Source organism: Euwallacea fornicatus, chromosome 22 (genome assembly GCF_040115645.1).
Source record: "Euwallacea fornicatus isolate EFF26 chromosome 22, ASM4011564v1, whole genome shotgun sequence".
Classification (NCBI taxonomy): Eukaryota; Metazoa; Arthropoda; class Insecta; order Coleoptera; family Curculionidae; genus Euwallacea; species Euwallacea fornicatus.
The window spans coordinates 953582-971160 of record NC_089562.1 but is presented as its reverse complement, the minus strand read 5'-3'; the positions used below and the strand labels follow the sequence as shown (position 1 = coordinate 971160).

The following is a 17579-nucleotide window of genomic DNA, read 5'->3' as shown; positions in this document are numbered from 1 at the left end:
AAATATATTATTATTACGTAAATTTTTTTTAATGATCAACCGTTATGCAATATAACTAAAATATTATAGAAAATGAATCCACAATTCTGTGAGATAGTACCAATGTTATCTCCTAAGGGCGGAAGCACTAATGTGCATCTCGTCAAAGAGGTAGGTCAAAGAAAAATTGAGCATCGATCCAATAAGAAATCGGTTCGCGGTCACGTGACAAATCACGGAAAATAGTCGATAAGTTTAATAATTCAAAGGTTCTTCAGACCTACTAAAATTTTCCTATTTTTCTTATTTATACCTTCTGAAATATTATTGAAACTGACTTTCATAAGATGTTTTGTGGTAAGAATGAGTTTTCGGATTTTTCAAGGTGAATTTTTTTACTAAAATTTTATGTTTATTGCCAAGAAGCCGGAACTTTGTTCTGTTACGTGACTGTGTCATTTAAGTACTCAGAAAATCGAATAACTTTTAAAATGAAACAGAACACTTTCAATATCTGGGAAATAGCGCCACATCTCTTGATTCGAATTTGAATCCAGAGAGTGCGCCAGTGTAGGATTGACTATTTTCAAAAATAGATGCAAGGCAGGACATCTGGTTGAAAACGAACTAAATAATAGAAGGTTTGTTTAGAAAAGAATAAGATTATATTTCCATTTTCTTGCTTATACACGTTCCTAGCTAACAAAAGTCGGATAACTGTTTATAAAAATAAATAAATTGTTGAATAAAAAGGCGGAACTCGAACTCCATCACACACTTATCCTTCGACGCTTGTGTACAGGAAATAAACAAAACCGCATTAACCTATTCTATCCGAGTTTAACAAATTTATACAGGGTGCAATAATCCTTAAATGTTCAATCTATAGCGCGAAAATAATAGTACAATGTCTCACGCTGCCAGCGCAACAAAATTTGTCCAGAATCCTTCAGTGTCAACGAGAGTACGTAAACAAAACTATTTTATTTTTATTTACACTAATTAATAATAAACAGAAGTCGCTCAACTACGAAAGAGACGACGTTTTACATAGAAATCGGTTAGGAAAAGGGAATATTTCAGTTGGAGTCAGTAGCGGGAGCGTTCCTTCGAGCTAAACGCTCCGCCCTTGACGACGTCGCTGCTTCGTCGTTATCTACAACAGATTTAAAATCCTGTTTCTGTTCATTTTAAAGCATACTAGTAAGTTGCACAGCGAAAAATCAAGCATAAAAATAGACGTTTTACCAATATTTTTGTCCTTTAATTTTCAAAAAAAATGTCTTTCAAAGATCTCAAGAATTATTGATCTTACCGCCAAATATAATTTTTACAACCATAATTTCCAAGTCTTTAGTAGTCTGATGGTTAAAGATTTGCCTAGAATATTCAGTTGTCGGACAATAGAAATTATATACAAAACTATGTCTAATATAAGGAGAGTTTGGCGACTGATAAACCAGCCAATATTTTATTATTACTCTTTGGGATACATTTATTTAAGATGCGAGTCCCGAACAGATCCCAGCGCAATCCCATCCAAGAAGACATTTCCACTAAATCTTGCCAACTCTATTGAATAAATATGACCCGAAATAGAGTCAAAAACCTACTTAGACATAATTTAAAAAATACTATAAGACTCGGCACTAACATAAAAATTAAATATAGTATATTACACATTAAATTCTTTTCAAAAAAATCGTACTAAGCGGTGTAAGCACAAAACAAAGCATAAGGCAGGATAAAAAGAGTGGCTCCAAAACGTAGGGAGGCTGTTTACCTACTTTTACTAGAGCCAGCCGCAGCTTTAGGAGCGGGACTGCCTTCCTTCGCTCCATTGGTCGATTTTGGCGGTTGAGGAATAATCGTGATTTCATCGTTGATCTTCAGCGGCTTCAAGTCAGTGTTCTAAAACAATGATTAAATTGACATATTCCACCTAATGTCCACTTACACAGACCTTCGCTGAGACCGCCGGTGACGATCCTGAGGAGGTAGATGCTGTTTTTTTGTCCATCACTCGCTTGGCCACCACACTATGTGCCGAATACACGTGATTTTCGAATTGCTTGTACATGCCGAAAGTGGCGGTACAAACTGTACATTTGTAGGACAAATGTGCCGGTTTCAGTGTCATATTGTGGTCACGAGCTACGTGGTTCAGGAGTTTCCATTGATATACCTGAAAAGAATGGTCACGTTATTGGATAACTTGTTGCAAGAAAAGCTTTCTTACCCTTCCGCACACGGGACATCTTCCGGAGTCTTTGCTTTTATTAGCTGCATCCTGCATACTGGATGTGACCAAACCGTGAGAGCCCAACAAGTGACGCTCTAAACCCTGATCGGTAAAAAATCGAAACTGACATTTTTGACAGTTCAAAGGCGGCCTGTTGTAGATCATTTTGGGGTGAATCTTGATCTTATGGATCCATTGCATGTGGTTCCGTAATTGTTCTAAATCCTTTATACATAAACAAATTTAAAAAATAACCTCCCCCAGTAAGTTTTGAGGAACTTATTACCTTAATATAACCATCACATATCTCGCATATAACGAAAGAGTTTTTGGAACTGGTATCGCCGGGCTTGGAAGCAGTCGGAGTGGCTGTGGTGCCCCTCGGTAGTGGGGTGATAGAGATGCTAGGCGTATTTGAGGGTTTCTTCGCAGTTTGTTGTGAGGGAACTTGGGTGGTCTGCAATCAAAAAATCGACTATAACTCTCCATAAGAAAAGTAAATGTTGAAATGGAAAATAATTCCAGAAACATGCAAGAAAATAACAGAAATAAGAGCAACTTTAAATATATAAATAAAATACTAACAACTTTTCTAGATAGGTAAAAAATTTATTATGTGGGGGGAATATTAGTTGATATCAAGCAAGTAACCCGGTTAGCTAAAGATTAGAGGCATAGCGAAAGCCACTGTTGCGGGGAAGAGGCAAAAATGAAATATTTTCGTAAAATCCCTAATACGAGGGTTGTTAGGAGGACCGTTACCTGTTTAGAGGCTGCCTGGGCGGTGGATGGAATGAAGGCCATGCCGGGCACAGAGCCCAGTCGACCGCCCAACTCACTGCCGCCCACCACCTAACATATTAACAGTCTAAGTAACAGACACGACGAATTAAATATTTCACTACAAACAAATCACCTATCGTGACTTCTTCAGAGACTTTTTTCTAACCAACCTTGTAGCTGACAGAACCGGAAACCGCAATGAAGGAGTGAAATGCTAATGAAATGACACATTCAAGGCGAAATTACTAACCTGGAATACTTGGTTTCCGCTTAATTGGTAGTTTGCCGGAACCAGGACCTGACCGCCTGTCTGTTGTTTAAAGATCATACCCTGGGGCCGAATTATGGGCTGCGTTTTAACCGTGGGGCCCAGCGATGGTCGACCACGACCTCTATTTAAGGCCGAGGCGGCGGCAGCGGTTGCCTGCAGCTGCATCTGAAATTAAAAAACGATGGAATATTATAGGAGGATGAAATGTTACTTGATATAAGTACAGAGGACGTTCCATTATGCGAATATGCAATAATGGAAATATTGAGTTAATGTAAACATAAAATTCATTCTATAGGACCAAGCAAAACGCACGATAACGTAAACAATGGGTTCACTCGACGACGTAAACAGCTCTTGGCTATACACAAAATACAGCCAATAATAATAGAAGAAGTAAAAAATCCAGTCATTCAAAAATTTCCATATCCCTGTTGATTATGACTGTTCAAAAGCCCATTGGATGACGAACATCATATTCATGAAACGATTTCACAAACGTTTTGTCCCTGAGATATGACAATAAATTTGTATATTATATTCATGATTTGGGGATTAGTTAATATTAAGGTAAAAAATTTAGTTAAAAAACAGAAGCTTTCGATAAAAGCATTGTTAGCCATTAGATGATGCACCAAATCATCCTCCAGAGCAACAACTGTTGAGCGAGGATAGGTCAATATTTGTCAGGTACTGTTACTTAGAAAATTGACCGTACATGGGGGAAAAATTAATAAAATGGTCATAAGCTAATATTTCTATGCAGTTTTGTTTTATAGAAGATAATGCATATATTCATTGGAAATATGAGTATAGAATTTATGTTAAAATTATGTCTTGAACGTGTTAGAAATGGCAAATAAAATAGTGCAAACCGACGTCGCGACGCGTCAATTAATAATAAAGCTTTATTGTATCAGAAAAACTATGTGAGAAATTGGTAATTTAACAGAAAGAACACATTCGACAGTATAATGGATAATAAACAAATATCGTTATCAAGGATTGGTATAAGACAAGCCTGAAAGAGGACGAAAAAAGATACTTTTTGAAAAGGAGGAACAATTTATTGTACGAGAACTAAAGATTAATCCGAACAAAAGTGTCTCTAACTTAATTTAAAAAAGTATCCCAGGATATCGGCAAACCTGTGTCAACTAAAACAGTAAGAAAACTTCTCAGAAAAAAGGTTTTAATGACTGAATACCAAGGAAGAAGCCCTTTATATCAAATATTAATGAGCAGAAACGCTTCGATTTTGTAGTATGTAGTATGAAGTATGTAGAAAAAGTTATCGAGTTTTGGAATACTGTTATTTTCATAAACGAAACGAAAATAAACTTGTTTAAATTGGATAGCAGACAAATCGTATGGAGGAAGCCAAATACACAATTGCAGGACAAAAATATGAAGAAAACAGCAAAACACGAAGGTGGATTATTAATGTCATGGATTGATATAGGAGTAAATGATATCGGCAACCTACACCAAATTAAGGAAATAATGGATAAAAATATCTACGTTGATATTTTAAGAGTCAATTTGTGACCATAAGCCGAGAAGTTGAACATACCGAGTGTCTTATATCTAACAATGATCCGAAGTACACCGCTGGCATTGTAAAGCTTTGGTTAACATATAACGTACCAAAATTATTAAATTCTCTACCTCAATCGTCAGATTTCAACTCCATCGAGAATTTGTGGCAAATTAAGAAAAATTTTACGTATGGAAAAACATTTCTGCGCATGTGGTTAGACAGTCGTCGCCTGAAAGCTGCAATTGAGGCGAAGGGGGGTGTCACTAAGTATTGAATACTAGATGTTAATTGTTCTCTTTAAATTTCATTAAATAAAAAATTATAATATAAACCTATTTATTATTGTACGGTTAATGTTGTGCCTACATTTATCGTTTATTGTTGTTTCTTATTTATTTTTATTAAATTGAAACTATTTTTGTAAGTTTTTTTGTGACATATATTTTATACTTACATTTGCAATGAATAAATGTATGATCTGTAAAATAAAAAAGCGTAAAAATACTGGTTTATGACTATTTTATTCATTTTTGTCCTACTTATAGTCAATTTTATGAGTAACTGTACATACCTCCTAACGTAATTCCATCAATTCAACCCACGGACCAAAACGTAATAAAATTCAATAAATTACACTAGTGTAAATTTCTACTTTCGTTTGTCTTATCAAAGAATTCTGAACACATATCTGAGGATTTGAATTTGCATATGACATGGAATGCAGATCATCAACATACTATTCAAGCATATCACAACAATCTCTTTTGTACCAATGATCAAAACGAAGATGACGCCCTTTTAAGAGTAATTAGATAACAATTGTTGTTGACCTGAACCAATACCCGAAAGAGTGGTTCCAGGGAAAAGGCGGTTTTTAGTGGATTTAGAGGAGTCCCACGCTACCCGGCTGGCAAAAAAACACAGTCGGGCGTGCATAAGGCATTTTTCTCTGCAAAAAAAAGGAACAATTGTGATTCAGTGTTGATGTTCTTGTCAGTGCGTTATTGGATGTTTTTGATCTATTGAATATAGTGGATATCCCAATATTGTTTGCACTCCAACTGGAATGAATTTATGAAACGAAGATTACAGGTGAATAATGTTAATAAGAAAAAAGATATAAAGAGTAAAAACAATGAGGACGTTCCCATTGAAGTTAGAAGGGTAATGACTGACGCGCAAGTTATAAGTTTTTTTTAATATATATAACAATATCGTTTATTTTTTAAATCACGTTCGCCAATGTAAACATTCTAATAATGTGAACCGCACTTACTTTAAATTAATTTGCATTATTGTGTATATACAATTAATGCCTATTGTAGTCATTTTGTTGAGGTTGTATATGGTACTTTTCTACAACTAAAACAATGTATGAAAAATAAATGAGACTTTCTACTTAAAACTCCAAAATTCGATGCAAGTACCACCAAAATACGTCTCATTGTGGCGTTGGTAGTAGTAACAGTAGTGTAGAAAGTATCAGTAGTACCATATTTCGTTTACATAGGTTGGTACTGGAGGAAAAAATTCATGCGCATTCACGATATCGTGAGAATTGCAGGAAACCCCATATTTATTGTTGTTGTTACGGTTATGGATATGATGTCAATTTATGTTATGGCTGCGGCATTGTACTATTGTGGTATAAAAGAAAAAAGTTGCGGAAAAAAAGATGATGACGCTGGCGGTTTATGCCTATTTTCCACAGGTGTTATTCACAAGGTGACTAAAACAATCTTATTCGAGAGATGCAGTTACAAGACCCCGAAATGTTTTCTAATTACACCAAGACGGGTGTCGGATTGTTCGATAAATTGTTATTTGTAGTAAGTTCTGTAATAGAAAAACATTCAAATCGTCCATTAATCTCGAGAGCTACACGGTTAGCATGCACTTTAAGGTAAAATTATCCAACGACTTATTTGCATTCCTTATTTATAAACTCATTTCAACATGCAGAATGTTGGCCGCTGGTGACTTTTTTCAGACTCTTTCTTACCGCATGTCAAAAAGTGTCCTTTGCAACATAATAAGAAAAATATGCGATGCTATTGAACAGTATTCTAACCAATATACTTGTCCCAACCAAGAACGGCAAAGTGGAGACAAATTGCCTAAGATTTTGATATTCTATGAATTTTGCCAGTGTGTAGGTGCCATAGATGGTAAACATGTGGCCGTCACTGCACCGTGCAACTCTGGATCGGAATACCTTAACGATCAGAAGTTTTCAGTATAATGTTATTCGGTGTTTGTAATGCGAATTAAATTTTCAAAAAATCCAGACTTTGAAAACTATTGCAAGCAATTGAACTTAACTTACTAGAACTTTCATTGCTGCCGCAAAGAAATATTACCATACCGTATTATTTCGTTGGGATGAAGCGTTTCCATTACAGCCATATATATTGAGATCATACTCTCGAAAATTGCTGCCTACCGCCAAAAAGATCTTTAACTACCGATTTACTTGTGCGCGGCGATGCATTGAAAATGCATTAAGCATACTTACGGCTTGTCGGCGGCTTTTTCGTAGAACTATTTAAGACTACTCTACTGCAATAGATAGTATTGTGAAAGTCACTGTGTGTTTACACAAATACATCAAAATTAATGAAGAAACTGACAAATATTGTAATGCTAATTATGTGGACATGGAAAACATAACCGGAGTAAGAATACTTGGGTAATGGAGGCAGAAAATTGCAAATGTGAATACAGTTCTTCAACTAGCTCATCAGCCTCGTAGGTTGAGTACTCCAAACCCGACACAGAATACAATTTCATTGCGCAACATTTTTATGAATTACCTTAATAGTGATGCAACTAATTTACCGTGGCAATGTTTCATTTAAAGATCCTTTTTTGTATATAATTATATTTGTAACAAAAAATTCTTATACATAGAAAAATTGTACATCTATTTTTTAATTAACTTCATATTTATTTAATACTTCGCGTATTTCAAGAATCACTTTGTGTTTTTATGTGGAGACTACAAAGTTCTTACCAAACTAGCGATGGATTTGCTAAAACTGTCATATTTATCGTCTTTATAGGGCACAACTCCCTGCAATCCAGTATGTGATTCAACTGCAGAGGCTAACCGATTCATAACATCTGTAATAAGATAATATTTCTTTCTCTTTCGCCTCCTTACGGTACTAGAACTTGTGTCTGACGCTTAGGATGTTATCAGTGATTTTTCATTCAAACTGATTTCGGAATTTTGTTTGACTTCTCTCACTAAATAGTCGTTGAACAATGAGTGATTGTTATGCATAAATATGTAATAACGTAATAACATCCCACTAAATTCATCTACTACATCGCATATACGTTTCTGTTTTCTGGATTGCGATTCAACTTCATGCGCAGATAACTGATTATTCCAACTATTTACGGTACTAGAAGTTATAAAATTCATTAATAGGAATGTGAAATTCTCGATCAGCAGTAAGTACGTACCGTCTTGTCGTCATTACCCTATCTAGGCATGATAAGGATTGCTTTAAATACCATGGCTCTGTTTCTAGTGCGTCGGGCCCACTTGTTGCTGCTTTCTGTATTCTTAATTTTTCTTTGCGATATTTTTCTTGCAACGCGCAGTACCTAGCATGAATTATTTCAGCTGAAATAAAATCTAGGAATAATTTCAACTTTCCAATTTCCGTAAAACCTGCAGATTTGATTACTTACCCGTAGTTTTCAGTTCTACCGCAAGATTCTGAAAAGCCTCCTCCTTTATAATATTATTTTCTAATTCTTTGAATTTCCTATCACAGATAGTGGGATAATTTTAAAGAAGGGAGGCCAACTTTTCGTTTATTATAGTTTTTTTCCACAAAACAGAAACTCCAATTGCACTTCGGCATACCGAAAAACGCCACAACGTAAATAACCACAAATAAAATTATTATCTCCCAGCGGCGCATGACAATATTGTTACAATCTGATTGGTTTGTATATAATCCGCATCGGTATTTTAATGCAAAAGTTTGAACTTTGCAAACTTTTCCCATTACCAATCGCTTTCATATTTGTACTAATTTAATTGTAAATGGGGCGCATCATTTCTAAGGTATAAATTGTTACACTACGTTAATACACATTTTACACTACGTTCTATACAAATGAGACTTTTTTCTCAAAAAAATAAAAGGAATAATTTCTTGCAATATAAGAAATCACCATTGGTCCAAGAATGAATCAAAAAGGTTTTCAATTTCGAGAATTAAGAATGGACTCGCAACGATTTTTATCACATATATTTGTTGAAAGGTTTTTGCAATTTTTATTTCAGTCTATATATTTTTAAGAATCGAAAAAATACATACAAACTCCCTCAGGACACTTAGATTAATTTCTCAGCAACTAAATATGGATGTATTCGAGTAATTCCTGGGAGATTTTCTTTGGAAACATCAGAATAATATTGCATCGATTTGAAAGACTTTTATACGAACCAATATTAGATTAACGCATTATTACTCGTGAGCATTCTCTAGAACAACTTTTCCCCTTGCCCTCTATTTACTGCAAATTTTGTATGTCTTACCTTGGACAAAAACTGGTATTGCTGCTGGGCATTCTTATTAGCCGCCAACGTCTGATAAGCCTGGACCGTTGCGTTCAGACCTGTAGCTCTCATTTTTGGCATTCTGGGGATCTTCGCTGGTGGTTCCCAGTCCGGTGGAGGCTCCAAATTCCGATCGGGTTTGAACTTCCGAGCGCACACTACCAGATGCCTAGATAATTTGCCCTTTTGATTATCCTCGAAGGGACACGAGGGGCACTGGTGAAAGGCAGGAGCTCGCTCCAAATGACCACGCACCGCGTGCTCGGCTTCCATATGGAACAAAATATCGTGGGGGCTGCGCACTTCATACGAGCAAAAATTGCACTTGTAAACGAAGTTTTTCATGTGAGGCGTTTCCAAGTGGTACGCCATTGCTAGTTTTGATTCGGTTTTAAAGTTACAGAACTCGCATTTCGTCACTGGCATTCTGAAAATACAAACCTCCGTTACGGTGAGAAACTAAAAATGATCGCATTGAATACTTACTTGAAGTGTTCATTGTTGCTCTTGCTCATTTCAATATTCTTTATTAGTGAGGCTATTGTTTTGTTAGTTTCAGGATTGCTTCCCTGTTCCCGATCTCGTTTACGTTTTTGCTGTTTAAGTAAGTCTGATTGGACGAATTCTTGGACCATGTTGAACCCGATATCAATGAAAAACTTGCCTGTAAGTATGAAAATTTCATTCTCGGTTTGTCACAGTTTTGAATGGGTTTCACCTAAGGGACTTTCAAAGTATGAGTAAGGCTTTTTGATATCTGGTTCTGGCTTCTCGTCTTCACTGTCACCTTCCGAGGAAAAGGAGTCACTGTCTTCTTCTTCATCTAAGTTTTTTTTAAATAAAATGTTTATATTTAAAAAATGTGATTAAGAATTTGTGGACAAACCTTTCTTCTTTCTTTTGCTGTCCTTATCAGCGCCTCTTCCCTTGTCCTTCTTATCCTTCTTCCTCTTTTTAGTGTCGGTTAGTTCTTTTTTAATAACGGCCACGAAGTTTTTTAAATCCTTATTTGGCGGCTTTTCGTATACATAAGGAACTGAGACAGCGATGTAAATAAGCAAAAAACGCACCAGAGAACTAGCGACAGCTCACCAATAAATGAGGGAGCTTCTACCACAAACATGTCGTCGGTCAAAGTGGGCAGCAAGGGCGGCACCGCAGGCTGCAAAGTGGATGCCATTATTGGAGACGCCTTGGCTGCCCCCGACACCGGAATCGGGGTGATGGTCGCCCGCATATTGGGAGGATACATCCCCTGAGCGGGCACCGCGACTGGTAAAACACTGGTAAAACTCGTTGTCGCTAATTGCTGACCGGAGGAGGACTTCGATGACGTAACAGGAACTGGGCCTCGTCCTAAATATTTATAGGTATATGACAATTTGTGCGATAATACAAATAACGAAAACGCTAATGAGCTTCATCTGCCTCTACATCTTCTATAATCACCTACAAAAACATGGTTCATTTTCGTGTTTGCGTTATCACACAATCGAAATTGTCACCGTCAGGAATTATTTGATGAAAACTTTTTTAAATATATTTTGATTTTTTTATTTCGCAGAAGGAATTATGTATTACAACATCCATAAATTTTTTTTTACCTGACAATATTGAATTAGTATCAATAATGACCAAAGTGGGCTCTTTTTTCCCTGTCGTCGAATGAACCGCATTTGAATTAGATTTCGTGGCGATTTCCACCAATCGCTTGGTGTCCTTAACAACGATGGTGGACGCATTCTCTGCCGGCACTTTTTTGACGCTAGGGATGCGTTCAACGGTGATTTGGTCACTTACAGCTAAAAACAGCATAAACAAAATATTAAAAGTAATTGAAACGATCAAAATTTTCACCTATACCTAAAGGGTCCTGTGGCAACACCTCTTCGACATCAGACCCTTCAGAATCCCTGTTTTTCTTCTCTGGTGGCGGCGACTCTTCTTTCTCACTCTCCACATAGCTCTTATTTTTATTCAAGTTCCTTGAACTTCGCCTAGGAGCAGAATCCGCTTTCATACCAGATTGTTCAGAGGGCGGTTGCTTTTCTGGAGTGTCTATTAAATCGATCACTTCTGTTCCATTCGTTTTTGGGACGTCTATTAATTGAACGTCATCTGAAAATTGCAAAATATACGAAAAAAAGTAAGGTACTAAAAATCCCCTTACCTTCATCTTCACTATTAAGTTCTATGGTATGTGAAGCCTTAGTTTTCTCTTCCTCTTCTCCATCTCCCACTTTAATTTCTTCTTGAGAATCAAGTTTAGCGGCCTCGCTCTCTTCATTGTCACTAGCCTTTTCCGACTCATCATTTTTTACAGATTCAGTTTTTGATTCAGAACTGTCCTCATGACTATCACTTTTTTTATCATTACTATCTTGGCTGTCTTCATTGGTTTGGTCAAGAGCTATAGATTCACTTTTCTCATCTTCATCTCCTTCGTCACTACTACTGCTACTGCTACTAGAGTCATCGCCCTCATTAACCTCCTCTTCAACTCTCTGTGGAAGGCTTCCATTGGTATTAGTATCCTCATTACCTTCTGGTGCCAAACTGCCATTTTCCTCTCCAATTTGTTCCACATTTGAATCTTGACTGTCTTGACTACTTTGACTCTTGGCATCGTGGCTAATTTGGCTGTCCTGGCTATCTTGACTATCGTCGTCTATACCGCTTTGACTGGTAGCGTCATCTTTGCTTTCTATTTCGACGTCATTGTTACTGTCTAGACTGGCATTATCTGGGGTTTCTTCTAGAGATAATTTATTTACAGAAACATCGCGCGTATCTACATCTTGGTCATCTGAACTTTCCCCGTCACTGTTTTCCGTAGTTATATCTTTGGTTATGTCGCCATTTAATATGATGCCTAAATAAGTAGAAAGTGTTAAACTTACTGAAGTGAAGGTTGTGACTAAAGGTCTCTTACCGGAGTTTTCTTCAGTTGAGTGGATTTCGTCGATTTCCCCCATTTCTGCTACTTCTGCCATAGCCGATTAAGCTGTAAGTTGAAACCTGGAAGAGATTTTAATTATTAATTTTCTTTACAATCAATAAATAATTAGTTCAACATAATGTTTCAATTTAACATTAAATTTTGATTTTCAATACAACAAACAATAACATTAATTCGTTATACACATTCCTATCTAAACGTCTGGATTATCCTAACTATACATAATGCATAGCCAAAATATAAGTATCAAAAACCCACATGACTAGTAAATGTTTAGTGAATGATTGTCCTGTATATTTCTATTCCAAAATAAACAAGTGAAAACAGAAGAAGGTGAAGAATATGAAGCTGTAAACACAAAACAGAAGATATTGAGAAAGGACAGGTGGTTTTGCATGGTAGAAGACAGACCGTTGCTGTACACTACTGGAGGCCCATCTGTGTTTTAGGGAACTATTCTATTTATTACTATGATGCGAGACAAGGAATTTTGTAAGGAATATTGTTTCCAAGGTGCCTGTCTAAATGCAGAAAAGCTCAATAGTCATAAGAACTGTTATACTTTAAAAGTACCTATTATGGCATGTAGGTATTTTCAAATACTACTATAAAACTTATAAAGATTAGAAACAAAACAGTAAGCTTAATGCTCATAGCTCACATATTCTTTGTTATTATTTACTTACTTCCAAAGTCCAATTTACCCTGAATATGGACTGGAAGAAAGTGGCTCAAGACTCAAGAGTGGTATAACTCAGTCATATTCACCTACCACTTATTTTCTAAATTTTTTTAATCATTTATCAATGAGTAATGGTATTCTAAGTAATAATTTGCTTAAAAAGAACTACTCTAAAATATTTGCTGTTTAAGAACAGACTAACTGAACTAATATGAGTTATACTTGCAATTTCCCAGTTTTTGATTGTGCGATAATAGATGATATCGGTGTCTTCAGGCGTATAGGAGTGATTCATGCCACGGGTATGAATAACCCTTGAAGGTGGTCAGTTGATAATATCTCGTCATACACTTTTTAATTTGTTTAAAAATTTACGACTCTTATTCTGGTAAACATGACAAAAGCTTAAACTATTAGTTATACCATTTACCCGCAACAAAAGTTTCATGGACAACAAAAAACTGGCTAAGACACCACCTGGATTTATTACAGAAACTATAATCTTAAAGAAAATTTTGCTCTTAAATTAATAAATATGCCTTAAAGTTAGTTGTTTATCTTCGGTTCAACTCCACCTGATGTTAGATTCAAGATTATGACACATCAATGATATATATATATTGGACTCAATGATATGTATGCACGTCAGATATGAATTTTAAACTTTGAGTCAGGTTTAAACCTTAGGTATATATTCCTGCCTTAACTAGATTTAATTCAAAATCGTAATTTAAATAAATGCATGGTAGTTGATAAATTGTGTAACATTTCTTTATAGAACATGATCTCAAATCAGCTTTTGGGGGAAATAAATATACCTACCCAAAATTTGTATACCAAAGTATAAATTTATTTAAATATAGCCTTTTTGCACCTCCACCTTTGTTACAATTTCCATTTCCTCGCGTTTCCGCTTCTGAACTTCCCTGTCTGTACCAGCAGTCTGCGAAAATTGGAAAAACAATTTTTAACATTGGACAATTTGTTGAATTATAAAAATTGAAAAATGCAGTTATTTTTCGGATTTTCTAAAAATTTTTCCTTTAATCAATACAGTATTTTATTCAATTCTTTACGGCTAACGCTTATCATTCATACTCGTTTTGTATGCATTTTTCCTCTTCTCTAATCTAGAGCATATGATGATTCATGACTAATATTTTCCATTAAGGTCTATTTTTACAATGGAGATTTTTGACCAATTGTTAGTACACTCTTAGACAAAGTTCCACTCATATAATAGTAGAATATTTTCAAACAAATTTTACAAATTTTTTTTAATGGTAATTAAAATAATTCTGTTTCACTAGATCACCCATATTGTAATATATTCAAATATTCCATGGACTTTCATAAAATACCATAAACTCCTATGAAATTGCTGCTAGCAAAAACCCATGATACATACACGAAGTGCCACATTGATAAAATTCGATTTCACTGAGCAACATGAAGAAGTCCCTTTTTAATTTTGAGTCTAAGTCACATTAGGTTACTGTAACCTGGGTTGTTGTTAAAATTGCACTGTTTACAGAATTTTACATTAAGATCAAGATTAAAACAGTGCAATAAAAATCACATAGAGTTCCATGTAAATATTTAATTTTCCAGTTTCTTTGAGTGTTATAGGGCAAGTTTCAACTAAAGATACCTGACATATTGGATTAAACTGTGTAACAGTAATTTTTGATTAAGTAATTCCTTCAGTTAACTTTCATAATGGTTTGGTGTGCATCTATAATAAAAATGACTGTTGAAAATATTTTAGAAATATTGCATATGACAATGGCAAAATAGCACTGTCAAATATTTTCAGTACCAAATTTAGATTTCATTTATGACACAATTTGAAATATTTGCTGTTTTAAATTGAATGAGAAATTAATATTCCAAAATTTACTGTAATTCAGGTCAGGACTAATGGTAGTAATTTGTCAACTTATATATATTTTTTTTGGTATTAAAATATATATTTTAATAGCTATTTCATGTACAAGTTAGAAATATTTCAAGGTATTTTTAGTTTGAAGTATCACCAAGAAAATTTAGCAGAGAAAAATTGACATAATACTTTCTGCTATATATCAAAATTGCTTGTGATTATTTTTGGACAGATTTAAATACCTACTTATATATAAAAATAAAACTATGACTACCAATTGATGACACTATTTATCGTGGGACCATTCACAAGGCATAAACCCGCATGATAAGGTTTTTGGTATATTAGTATTGGTAACTTAACATTGATAAGAATGAAAGAAGCTTGCGCGACGCTCTTTCTAGCAATTTTTAAACTTTGTCGAGCAATATGTATATGACCACAAGTCAGTTCTTGCTATAACCTTATGAGTTTCGAAATTACCTGCATTTTTCATTCATTTTCCACTAAAATAAAAATATGTTACGAAGTCTGTCTTTTTGCACTGTCTTTTGAATAACATGAAAAAAACAAGATCCAAAAAATGATAGTTGACATTAACACACCATCTACACAAAAAATTCGTGGTGTTATTAAGTATGTCCTTAAACCAATTTCTAACTCACTAACTGGTGCATCTACAAAGCATTTCCTTCACATAGAGCATGACATTCTCAAATATACTACAAGAGGATATTCCTGAGATGCTAAAGTACAATCAGATATGTCAATCATAAACTGATTACATCCTGTTTTAGCATCATAGATTCATGTAGACACTTATTACAAAAAAAACTTGAGGTGCCTATTGGCCATTTTGTGACTAATTGTCTATTAATTATCCTAATAATTGAAAATGATTATTGCAAGTAAGTTTATGAAGCATTAGGTCATGGAAGTTCGACGCTGATATTGTTTATATATCTTTAAGATATGTACAAAAGAGAGATAGATACAGAAAAAAAATTAAGAATTCCTTACGTACAAAAAAAAAACGCGGAATAGGGGCCATTCAATTTAATTTATTGATGAAATTAGTTTTGAATGTATTGTTAATATAATTAGTCAATTTCCAATTAGTTTAAATGAAATTTTGAAAAATGTAATAAAGTAAATACAAACATCACCATACATTAAGGACCTCTACAAAAACAATAAACAAAATGTTAGTGTTGGGTAGTGCTAGAAATGAGGGTTGAACAATGAATTAGTAATAGAGTGTAAATGTAAATGGGGGGACGGCGCGTAACAAATGGTCGGCGCTCCGCCACTGGGTTAAGGTTCGTGAAATGATAACAAAATCCCCAGCTCCGTGCGCGCCGCCACTGGCCGGAAAACCCGACCCTGTTTCGCCGTGCCAGGCCACCAGGGGGCTACGGGGGCCCCATGGCCCCATTTCCCACACATAACCCTGGATAATTACCAAAAAGCAGTCGGAATAATTTGAATTCCCGCCACGGCACATGAGATATCACTGAAAAGAAACACAAAACATCTGTACCGTCCAATCGCGAGGTGATTCCGAACAATCGTAAATACCCGAAGAACAAAAGTTGCCCGACACTTGCCCGGGATATTCAAATGTGCAAATGGGTAAATGCGGTCGAATGGCGATTTTTCTGGTGGAAAATTGAGAATTCTTGTGGGGAATTGTGTGGATTTTAAACGGGAATCGCGGAGGACGTTCACAGTTACGTAGCTAACCCTTGGCAACGCACTAAACTGCCAATATGGCGTCTAACGGTACGTCACGTGATCAAATAGTGACGTCGCCTCTCTCCTCTCGCTTCGCCCGCCCGACGGTCGAGCTTCGCATTGCTGCGTCTTCACGTCGACAGCCGGCCACATGGAGAACGAATTTTTACAACAAAAATTCTTCCAAAATGGGTTTATCGATTCGGGAGCGGATTTGGAAAAAATGGTGACAGACCGATTTTTATTTCCTGAATTGAGCATAACTTCTTGTAGTAAACTAATACCACAATAGAGACATAAATAAAAAAAAATAAAAATAATAAACGTTGAATTGCATCAAAGATTATAAAAAAGTTGTTAATTATTGAAATTATTGTCTAGTTAAAGTTTTTTGAATAATAAAACTTCCCCCTAATAACAAAAATTAACTTAAAAAAATAATTTTTTTTTGGTGATTGCAGAATTATGACAAATTTAATTCAGTAACAAAATAGTAAAGTAGTAAAACACTCATCCTTTTTACTAAATTTTATGATAAATTTGGGCATTTAAAAAATACCTATAAAACTTCTTTAAAAGGAATGTATAACATTCATATAAGAAGTGCCGAAATACGGGAAGAATGTAATTTTTTTCACGTAGTATGTATATAGTAATATTGGGTATTTCCCAACGGAGAGGAAATCCGATTTCAGTTCGTCAGAAATAGTCAGAAATATGAACAACGTACTGGGCGACATTGGTTGCACATATGTATGTATATTCTTGACTGTTTTTGACGATCTGAAATTGGCTTTCGCCCCATTTAAACAGAAGTATTGTCTACTCCCTCGGTGTTGTGTTTTCCTATCGTTTCTATATGAAGGCGGTTATAATTAGGTTAAAAATCTTTACAGGTTGATTTCTTGAGTCAAAATATTTTTAA

General features: G+C 35.2%; 1 protein-coding gene across 2 annotated transcripts; it reads right to left on the bottom strand.

The window, feature by feature from the left end:
- Window positions 1–621: 621 nt before the first annotated feature.
- MEP-1 lies at window positions 622–16724 on the bottom strand. Of its 2 annotated transcripts, XM_066295252.1 has the most exons (18): window positions 16383–16724; window positions 13861–13981; window positions 12330–12415; window positions 11568–12269; window positions 11255–11515; window positions 11002–11199; window positions 10490–10753; window positions 10284–10433; window positions 10116–10220; window positions 9884–10061; window positions 9377–9824; window positions 3255–3440; window positions 2984–3073; window positions 2508–2678; window positions 2219–2446; window positions 1943–2164; window positions 1767–1890; window positions 622–1135 (listed from the first exon to the last, which is right to left on the bottom strand). In XM_066295252.1, the coding sequence occupies exons 3-18, from the start codon at window positions 12388–12390 to the stop codon at window positions 1059–1061; spliced, it is 3465 nt and encodes a 1154-aa protein (XP_066151349.1). In that variant the 5' UTR covers window positions 12391–12415; window positions 13861–13981; window positions 16383–16724; the 3' UTR covers window positions 622–1058. The 2 variants fall into 2 exon arrangements, with proteins under 2 accessions (XP_066151349.1, XP_066151350.1); XM_066295253.1 differs by lacking the exon at window positions 2984–3073 and having other exon boundaries at window positions 16383–16720.
- Window positions 16725–17579: the final 855 nt, after the last annotated feature.